General features: G+C 40.7%; 1 protein-coding gene across 1 annotated transcript; it reads left to right on the top strand.

The window, feature by feature from the left end:
* Positions 1–963: 963 nt before the first annotated feature.
* Positions 964–4,985, top strand: LOC135264053 (thioredoxin-interacting protein-like). The gene is made up of 6 exons (XM_064352679.1): positions 964–1,511; positions 2,088–2,163; positions 2,281–2,428; positions 2,741–3,100; positions 3,261–3,566; positions 3,685–4,985. Exons 1-6 carry the CDS (start codon positions 1,256–1,258, stop codon positions 3,730–3,732), a joined length of 1,194 nt encoding a protein of 397 aa, XP_064208749.1. The 5' UTR covers positions 964–1,255; the 3' UTR covers positions 3,733–4,985.
* The last annotated feature ends 6,405 nt before the right edge of the window (positions 4,986–11,390 follow it).

Raw genomic sequence — 11,390 nt, 5'->3', positions numbered from 1 at the left:
TAAGCATGCTTATTATCTGTATTCAACAGAGCACTACTGTACATTTTACAGAGTATTTAATTAGGTGTTAAGTCCAGCATTCAATATTTGGAGAATGTTTCATACATTCAGGACTTCCCATCATGCACATCGCAAAATAATTTATGTTTTGCTGAATGAATCAGCCCTGGTTATTAGTATGCACCACAACAGAGGGCTACAAAGTGAAGTGGTAAATATCCTGAGATTAAAGACTTGATTGAATTAAATTAATTTTAAAAAATCAGTTATATTGTAATATGTAATGGACAGTTTCAGTAGAAAGAATTTTTTGGGTGTCACCAGATATTACAGGCATTTAGCAGACGCTCTTATCCAGAGCGATTTACACAGATGAAAAAATCTGAACCCCTGTGCTACATTACAATTAACAGTGTATCATTGCAAACAATATTGATCATTTTCCTGTGACATTTCACCTCATAAAATTGTCATCACAATATATGATTCGTAAGCCTGTTTTGAATGCAATGCGAACATGTAAAATTGTTTGCAATGTTTCCCCTCCCCCCAGCATTTCTGAAATGGAGATATCATATATTAACAGTTTTGAAATGAATTAGACATGTGCGTGAGGCGGTAGGAGACGTGTCTTCAAAAATGTTCTGGTACATTTGACAACTCCCCGGTGCGACGTGTAAAGAGAAACGCACAGCTGTTTTGAGGAAGCTTGGAATTTTGGGCACGAGCACGTGTAGTTTTCCAGGAAAACATCGTTCGGCGATTGGATAACTGTTCAAGTGCCACACCTCCGCTGGTCCCCCATTCCAATGGGATGATTTTGTGCATTTAGCAGCTTATGTTCAGCCATGAGGTGTGCACGCGTCGGTCCTGATCTCTGATTGGTTGAGAGCGACACAAACAACGATATTCAACCAATGGGAGGATTGTGCATGCGGCGAGCCATACTGCTCACTCAGTTTACACATGCATAACTGAAACCGATCAACAAGAACAGTGAATCACTGGGCTCAACCAGGCATATAAAACTGAAGTATTCTTCCTTACTGTTTGCAGTCTCTAATATTATCACAGTGAGAAGTGACAGTGAGCAGTAGAAAAAAAAGTACTACCTTGCTCAGTAGTAGCTACTTCTTAAGCATTTGCATGCAATAGAACAGAGCTAGCTTACTGCTGCAAAGTCAGTTAACGTACACGTCTGTGTGCTGCTACTCATTTGTTCGAATTGTAGCTATAACCAAAACGAAAGGCAAATATGGTTGCTATGACAAAAAAGATGAAGACTTTCGAGATCACTTTCAGTGATCCAAGCAAGACCTTCTATTGCAGCGGGGACAAAGTAGCGGGGAAGATCATCGTGGAAGTGTCCGTGGTGACCAAGGTTTCGGCTATGAGAGTCATTGGAGCTGGATGCGCTAAGGTGGAATACGCCAAGGGGAAACAACGTTGCCGTAATGAGATTGAATATCTGAAATACGAAGACGTTGTTCACCTGGATAACCATCCACGAGGTAAGTGATGACCGGGAACAATAGTGGTGTAATGTATTTTAAGTTTTACAATGCTTGAACAACACCCAAATAAGCAGATAGTTAGAAGCTAATAGAAATGTGCAGTTCAGATTTGGAAGTGTGAAGATAACGTGATAGACATTTAAAAAAAAAAATTCAATTTAGCTGTATAAGCCTACAAGCCTCTGTTAAGATATCCTAAGATTTTGGCTGTTTATTTTTTATTAACTTCAGCCAGTCATTTTGAAGTGGGAGATTGATACCCTCACATTAGGAGGCTGTGTAGTAATTAAAGTGGGAGTGTGCGTATATATTGCCCCTGGTCTGGAGTCCTGCCAGTAGGAATTTGACGGAGTGGATACAATTACAGGGATGTCTCTGTGTTGAAATATTATCAGGGATGCTGGACACTCTACTTGGCTGAATTTTTGAGATTCTAGATTTAACCAGAACTTGACCTTGTCAGAATATGTTTTAAAATCCCAAATTGACACGTTCACATCCAAGCAAATGCAAGGGGGGGCACTCAATATATGTAATCTAAGTGAACATTTCTCTTCCTTTTCCTCTCAACAGATGTGGATGGGTCTGTCACCCTCAGACCAGGCAACAGATACGAGTACATGTTTGGATTTGAGCTTCCTCAGCACGGGTAGGTCTCTTTGGAAGCAATATTTATAACTAGTCAAAGGATTATTAATGAAATGTTTCTGTGCATTTCAATTTGACTTCAGGTTCTGAATGCCTGTCTTCCCTCCTTTCCTTGCAGGCAACTGGTCTCGTCCTACAAGGGAAAGTTTGGTTACGTTCAGTACCATGTGAAGGCAGTCATGGAGAGGCCCTCCGAGCCAGCCCAGGAGTGCAAGAAATTCTTTGAGGTGGAAGAGCCGCTGGATGTCAACACCCCTGACCTCCTGGTGAGACACTGCTGGGTTCACAAACACGACCTTTGGATTTGGTCACTTAAAGTCTGAGTTCATATGCTTTATTGGAGTAATACCTCTGTGGTCTTCCATGCCTCATTCTTGCAAAAGAGATTTCATTGTGAAAATTGTATCTACATTACGGACTAAATTATATATGGTCAAGAATTTTTGGAAAGTTGAGTCATTACCTTTGCAAATGTTTGATTTGAATCCCTAATTTGAATAATTATTTCAGCACTTGTAGATTTTTCCAAGATCAGTAAAGTGGTTTGATGAATTTTAATCGTTGTGTAATGTTTCTAGGCCCCCACAGGTGGGACGAAGGAGAAGAAGGTCACTTGCATGTTCATCCCTGACGGCCAAGTGTCTCTGAGCGCCAAAATTGACCGCAAGGGCTATTGCGAGGGTGAAGAAATCTGCATCAATGCCAAGTTTGAAAACACCTGCTCCCGCATTGTGGTGCCCAAGGCGGCTATCATCGCTAAGCACACCTACCAGGCTAATGGACGCACCAAGGTCCGCAGCGAGAAGCTCTCAGCTGTGCGTGGTGACCACATCATCTCGGGCATGTGCGACACCTGGCAGGGCAAGGCCATACGCATTCCCAAACTCAAGCCCTCCATCCTGGGCTGCAATATCATCCGCGTGGAGTACGCCCTCAGGGTAAGAACACCTGCAGTGCCCTTCCCCTTCTGTACAACTTTATTACTTTATTGTCACAGCTGTCTAGAGATTTAACCTGAGGACTTCCTTGGATCTTGTAAACTTGCAAACCGGTGTCTTGTGTGGTGTTTGACGTTCTGTCTCTTCCTTTATCCTGCAGATATATGTTCACATCCCTGGCAGTGACAAGCTGCTCCTGGAGCTGCCCCTGGTCATTGGGACCATCCCCTACAATGGCTTCAGCAGCCGCACCAACAGCATGAGCAGCCAGCAGAGCAGCATGGCCTCCAACAGCTGGGCGTCCCTGGGCATGCCGCCCGCCCCGCCCAGCTACAGTGACATCTCCTGCGACTACAGGCTGGACAGCCCACTCACCCCCTTGCTGGATGATCATGATGCCGATGACGGCCCGATCTTCATTCACACACACTCAGAGTTCCAGTACCCTCCTCCTGCTTACACTGAGGTACGTGCCAACATCTGCGTGCTACATGATAATTTGCTCTTAAGCCATGACTATAAGCTAATCTCAACTGTAAACCATGTATCTAACCTGGTTTCCCTTCTGTTCCTGCGTCCCTCAGGTTGACGAGAAGCTCAACGGCAACGGCCGTGTGCTGCAGGTCTGCTAGGCAGGTTTCCAGGACTTCTGGCTGTGCCGTGTGGGCCCGCCTTCACTTCAGCTCTTACTGCTCCAGACAGTGGGAATTAGAGGGCTTCCAACATGCGAGAACAGAGGGCAGTGGCAGGAGGACCATTAGAGTTGGAACTCTTTAGCGTGAGACTGCCCCAGCATGGAAGGAGAGGCAGAGAGAGGAGAGGTTGAGAGACAAAAACTCTCCAAGCTGAGGGCCTGCTCTGTCAGACACATGTTTAGTCTTGCACTGCAGATGGAGCAGAGGTGCATATGTGCTCTTTTTAAGTTGTAAAAGGGCCGCTCTGTTAAGGTCTTTGCAGTTCTGGGTCATCTCAGTCAGTATTTCACTCCAAAAGACAGAGCTGAGGATTTTGAAAAGGCACCCATGTAGATGCCCCGTTTTGGTAGTGGGGAGACCCCACAAGTTTGGGTTCTCGTCAACATCTGGCTTTCTTTGGTCTGTCCGTCCATTTAAAAGCAATTAGTCATTCCATATACTGTAAATCACTTAGGATTTTTACAGAAGCCAGGATCTTCCAGACAAAGTAGCCAATATTCACAACGGTTTTTATTTATGAGGAAGTGTATAGAACTTCAGTTTGGTTGCAGCTAATATGTCACAAAAGCTATCTGCCAGTGTTCCTGTATTTAGGAACTGGCATGTAGCATCTGTAGGAATTTGTTGTGTACCATTTTTCAAATGTATCATTTTGTATTATATTGCACTTTTTCAAATATGTGGATTGCTGTTTTACTGCATAGTCTCTAGTCTTCCCAATCTGAACCATAATGCTGTAACAGAAAATATTGTTCTTGCTGTTACAGCGTGCATCACAGACTGAAGCTCCTTACCCATTACATTCACTTGTAACCCCATGATGAAGTATGCAAGCAATTGAAGGCAAGCACATCGCACCATAAGACACTTTGCTTGCCAAAATGTTTTGATATTGTAATTGCAAATGTACGAAAAGAGGGTGCACTTTCAGTAAAAGCATCTGACACGTGCTTTCAGAAACGGGGAAGTGCACATTCTAATAATGCATTTTTAATGGGATTTCTCCCAGCCTGTAATTTCAAGGACATCTTGGAAGAGGTTGTGCAATTTCTTCCCCCTTGAATGCTGGATGAAATTGATCCGTCCTACAATGCACTTGTATTTTTGTATATATTAAGAATGAAGTGTTTTTTTATGAGACCCTATGGGTTAGTTTTCTATACAAGACAAAAATAAACTATTGAAAAAGACATTGTTTCTCTCTGTTTCATGTGACTGGGAAGTTATTTTCTTTGGTCAAATAAAACACTGCATTTCACAAATACTCCTAATCACATACCAGAATGGCCAGATCGTATCTTGTGTTCCACCCATGATTCTTCATTGCATTTCCCAAAACTGGATGACATTGGTAATGTTTAGTACAATTTTCATGGTTCGCAGGTGTGTATAATGCAGGTTTTCAGTTACCTATTGTCATGACAGATGCCCATTTAACAAATGGGGTTATTCCATATCCACAGTATTTTACAGATGTCATATTTGGTGGATTCTTCAGTCGAGGCCTGTAAATGTGCAGTTTGCTCCTTCACCAAGCCTCACCTAGGTGAATATGGACCACGTGTTGTCTCCAAATATGGAACATTTAACATGAGTATTCTGTTATGTCCTTTAGACCAAAAGCTCTGTCATTACAGACTGCGTTAGCTTTCGACTCTAAGGTCTGGTGAGTTTTTATTTTTCAAAATCAAAGAAAACTCCAAGGCACTCTCTTTTTTAACAATTAAAATGCCTTTATTGTTGTGGCAGGGTCATATTAAACCTTTAAAAACAAACTCTGACGCGTTTCAGCATCAAGCTTTCATCAGGGAGTCAAAACAGGGACTAGGAAGTCCAGAAAGAGATGTTTTGGTGGCGGTAGTATCACATAGGAGTACATGGGAATGGGCTGCAGGTTCAAATCCACAGTCAGGCTTTGTTATTGTGTCCTTCTCCAAGTTATTTCCAGCTGTATAAAGGCATGACATGTATAGTTTGAGCTGCTAGTAAGTAATGATGAGGATGATGGTGTTGGTAATGGTGAGGATGATGATGATAATGCAAATTATTTTTAATGTCCTTGCAATCAATGCACAAAAGGCCTTATTATTATTATTATTATTATTATTATTATAAAGATGGCTTAACTAGTGTGAAGAAATGCTGATGCCAAGTAATCAGAGTAATGGGGGGAAAGGTTGGGGATTTAACGGGCACACTTTTAAATAAACAGATGAGATACACTCTCTAAAATAAACCCCTGGACACCTGTCATCCCAACGCAAAGCAAAGTGCGCTTTTTATTCAGCTGGAAAAGGTCCAAGGACAAGCTTCTTGTTTTTATTCCACATGGCGAAGGCTTGCCAATAGCACGATACCAGCCAGTGGTGGGTGCGGCAGAGTGGCATCTGAGCTGTGTAATGACCTGCCAGTGCCAGGCACAGAAAACGTGAGGAGAACCTACTGCAGCCGCTGCTCACTTCAGAAAATATGCGCCAGGTTAGCGGCTGTCAAGCACGTAATGACCATGCGTTTCACCTGAGCGACTGACTAGCAAACTAACATACATCTTCGCTGCTTTGACTCTTTTCCCAGAATAGGACGGCTGGAAAAGAACACCAGTCTTACATGGAAATCCGTTCTTCGGCAGAGCAAAAGCAATTTCCAGCCTCGAGCTTGCAGGTCACGGGAGGGCAGAGGAAGAGGCAAAAAAATATAGAATTTCGTTCTTAGACAGAACCACCCTCACATATTATTACAACTGCTTTGTAAATATAATCCGGCAAGGAAATCAGATATTGTCATTGCGATTACTTATGTGGTTCATACTGTGTTTTTCATGCATTTGATTAAGTATCTTTTTAAAAAAAATAATCAACGGGATTATATAAACAACCACACCAGCAATCACAGCACTAGGATTGAGTCAATAGATAGTATAAGACAATGTACAAAGAACAGTGTGACTTAATGACATATATTTGCCACTTTTTTAAATGAAAAATAAGAGGCGTCCAGAACTCTAAGACACAAGTCTATACTTCATATTGTGTATGATACTGATTGTAATCAGTATGGTTAAGGTTGGAGTGCACCCAAGTAACTGTCATTACATCACAAATGACAGGAAAGCTGCATAAGTGTATGACAGATTCAGCCTCAGAGTGATCTCCACCAGCAGAAAGGTAATTTTCTCTTTAAGTGGGCTCAGTTGAGCCTGATAGCCTCCTTCTGAGAATGCCAAGGTCTCTCACTCATCAAATTCTGTCCGTAGACCTGAGGCCCATCCATTACATTCCGTAGCTGAGATCCATCTTTTCCTTTCGCCAGCCTGAAATGTTTAAACTCTGTGGAGCCAGACACACAAACATATCCGCATGGACTCTCTAGTCAACAAGCACCAGAGCAGAGAACTTCATCTGACTAAGAAAACAGATGTCTCAGTATAAAACTGGTATTTTTATGTGTTCTGTTCCTTTACGAATACCCATGCACTACACGTAATAGTTCACTAATGGTAAATGTTACATTTTGTACCCATGGCCAGAACTAAGACAGACCTTGAATAGAATTTGATAAAATAAGGACAGGTGATCCACAGTGTTCAGAAGTTAGTTTTGAGGGGAGAAGATCTAGAAGAATCTGAAAAATAAAAAGCTAAACATTGCAATGTCCTGTGTCTTTAATTAGACAAACACACAATTACAATGCTCAAATCTGTAAATAAACAGTACTTCAAAAATGACGTGTAAAGAAGAGTCATTTTTACTCTTAAAAGCAAAGGAAGGAACATTATGAAATATAAACTGATCAACCGGATAGAATGTCCCTTGAGTTCTGTGTGGCTGCAGGATTCAGCAGTGTATGATGAACGGGCTCCTCTGAGTTGAGAAACCTGACGCCACTGTTTATGTTCTGCAGATGTTCCGAAGGAGGGCTCCTTCTCAACAATGGTTTCAGACCTCTCTACGCTGTCTCTACCCTGTCCTCATTTCTTTTACTTCCTCTATTCTGAAAATCAAAACAGGGCGGCAACCCATGAGAGTCCAGTTCACTGATGGAAAGATCAGTGTAAAATAGCCTCTCATCTTGACCCCTCACACACATGGTTAGGGTCCAATACCAGCCCATCCCTGACTAGAGGTATGATACTGTACCGCATTCTGTTTCCTGGAACTAATACCATGGCAGCTCTAGGCCAGCTACCAAGTTTTCACGGCATGGAAATATTTATTGTTTGTGCTGTGGTTGTCTCTATTTATCCAATCAGAAGGAGGTCTTGGAACATATTCCTGTTTTTTAAAGTTAAATCAGATCATTATAAATAACCTGAATTATGTTATTCACATATTTAAATCTTGCTTATTTATTTATGGTATTGTCCGTAACATTGACGTGGATAAATCTTTTGGTACAGTGGATTCAGGACATTGAATACAGCAGTTATTCAAATGTTTCCCAAAAGTCACAAATTAAAATTTGCCATAATACTGACATGGGTTATTATTAGAGCATTTGAAGTGAAATTTGTCATGAACTGCCACGGCACAGAATAGAAACAAAGATTGCTGCCCTACACCCAAAAATGGTCACAGGTAAGCAGTCTCACAGTTCTTTTAAATACATTTGCTAAGACAGCCATCTAGGCCCTGGTGCACTTTCATAGTGTGAACTTCTCAGATACCCTCCCAAAAGAGCACTGACCAGCTCTGATCTTTTCCCCATGGCCTGCCCCTCCCAGCCTTGATGCTTTGAAGTTATCATCATCTGTGTGCATGAGGTAATCTCTCCATCCGGTTGGATAATGATCTTGACCATGGTGGTTTTGATTGGAGGAAGCTCATTTTCACATGTTAGATCACTCACTTAGTGCATGCTCTTCTACTACAACAGCTGCAGCTCAGAGACCTCAGGGAACTGAGTTAACTATAGCTGTAGCTTAATGAGGTGATGGAAATGTGCTTTGTCTTGCATTGATTACTGCTTCTCCTAACATTCCCTGAACAATTTACAGCTATCCGCGCTTACCTGAGCGATTCTAATCCCAAACGTCATCAATTAGGGTAATTTTAAGGGGGCATCTAGAATGTCCACTATACAAAAAGAGTTAGGTATAATAGCAAGCCAAAGTATAACTGGCCAAACAACATTGTGCTGAATAAAAAATAAAAGCTAATTCCATATGGTAAAAAAAAAAAAAAAATTAAGAAGCTAAAAAAATGTTTTTTTTTTTTTTTTGTATATTTAGACAAAAAATTAAACATGAACCCAAAAAGATTTTATTGTACAAATGCAATGCTGGAATTAAACCACATGTAGAGTACTGAGTCCGGTTTTGGATATGAAATTAGCAAAATAAATAAATAAATAATACAGAGAAGGGCAAATTAATTCGTCCTACATGTAAGTATGAAACATACAAATTCACCCCCGGCAGCAACATGCTGTGGAAATTACAAAGTAAAAAAACAAAATAGACAAATAAATGAAAGTGTATGTCATATTTTTATGGAAGTGTTTTTAATAGGCTATTGTACACAAGAGGTCTTCTAATTGTTTGTGTGTCGGTAGAGGATCTATAGGGCTAGCTAACATTAATATATAAATGTGGCCTTGCTGGGAAGCTACAGAAGCCTAGTTAAAAAGGTGTTACCAGTATGGGCACAGCGGTTAATGTGGTCCTTTTGACTTCAAGAAGATTAATATAGCTGCTGTGAAGAAGTCATTATCTTGTGCCATTTTCTATACGACCGGTAACGTTACCTACCCAACCAAATTGCAGCACAAATTTTGGTGCTAATTTCAGACCCGCCTGTTGTAACGTTATACACTTGGGTCTGTTGTCTCATTAGCAAGGTAGCTAACGTTAAACTTGGTCAAAATGCCAAAAGCTAAACTGTCTGGAGTGTAGGTGCATTTTATTTGGATTTCAGAACTATAGATGAGTTTCATGTGAAGATTGTGAAAGCAACAGCTTAAATATTTTATTTGTAGTTAGCCCACAAGCCAGTGGAGTTGATTAGTGTCCACGGGAGAAGTTGAAACCGGGTCTGTCACTCATCCAAAAGTCCCATAGGAAAACACGCTTCTTATAAACATATGCAAACACACACACAGAGTCCCGTACTGCTATCCTTGTGGGGACTTCCCATTGACTACATTCATTCCGTAACCTCTAACCCTAACCCTAACCCCAACCACTACATGCCTAACCTTAACCCTAACCTTAACCTAATTGTAACCCTAACCCTAAACCTAAGTCCTAACCCTAAAACAGCCTCTTGGCCTTGTGGGGACCAGCAAAAGGTCCCCACAAAGCATGATTTTCCTCATCTTTCTATCCTCTTGGGGACATTTGGTCCCCACAAAGATAGTATTACAAGTATTACAAGTTCACACACACACACACACACACACACAATTTTATATACAATTATAATTATACGCCCATTTTGCCTGTTTCCAGTGTTTTATTTGCGGATGTACTTAAATGTCCAATGGGGAGACATTTTCTTTGTGGGCTTGGAGCATTTGTGATGATGTAATTGGCAAGAAAAAGAAGAAGAAGAAGAAGAAGAAGAAGAAAAGGCAAAATCGCCTAAGTTTGGGGCTTTATTGTGTGGACGTGTGAAATTGTGTTTTGAAATGTGGTCAGGAGATACAGAAATGAATGTTTTTAAGGGCTGATAGTCTATGGTCTGTAGGGAACCCTGAAAAGTGTCGAACTCTCAGTGCTCTATAGGTATGGGGCATGCCACCCTGCCAAGGCACAACTTGGAAGGATGGCAGGTGTTGCTTTCTTTAATTTTGTCTGGTAGTGTAAGGTTACTGCTCTAACCAATGAGGAAGCGATGAGGAATGGTTTACATATCATGTCTTACAGATATGAATGTTAATGAGTGTAGGATACACGCCCACACTGTCCTTATCTGCTGAGCAGGTCAGGATAAACTAATAGTATTTATTACAATTTAATGGTTATAATTGGGTTAAAAACCTCATAATCCAGTTGCCTGGACCTTGCCTGATAACTCTAAGGGCATATTTGATAGATAGCACATTTCTGACTGGCAAGGACCACTCTGCTTTGCATTTTGTCTGCATCCTTTCTTTTATTTGGCATCAACATCATGATTATGCTTGTGAGTTGTAAAGTAAACTTGGGAAACAATGCGTTTTAAAATAAATCATGAGCACAACTGCAGAAATGTAAACTAGCTAAAAGATAATTTATATGTTTAATATAATAACAAACCTCTGTGCATACTTCCACTTCCGTTATACAGGATACATTTTTGTATTGGGAGAAGTACTATAATGTACATCACTGTCCCCACAATTTAATCATGAGAACTTGAATGTAAATAAAAGTACCTTTCAAGCATATCAGAAATATATGCATTAAAAAATAAAGTAGCACTATATAAACCATGAGTATCGAAAACAATAAAGGATTTGTTAATTGAGTGGCCAATAAGAACCAGACAGGGAACCTGTGTCACTACTTATACCTTTTTCATTGTTGTTCCCAGGTTACCAATAAAATATATAGAATTATTGGAATGGGAAGAATAAACCATTGAAATTAATGCTTAGAGAAATATTTTCATCTAAAG

This window comes from Anguilla rostrata, chromosome 1, assembly GCF_018555375.3.
Source record: "Anguilla rostrata isolate EN2019 chromosome 1, ASM1855537v3, whole genome shotgun sequence".
In the NCBI taxonomy this organism is placed as follows: Eukaryota; Metazoa; Chordata; class Actinopteri; order Anguilliformes; family Anguillidae; genus Anguilla; species Anguilla rostrata.
This window is presented reverse-complemented; position numbering and strand designations above follow the sequence as displayed.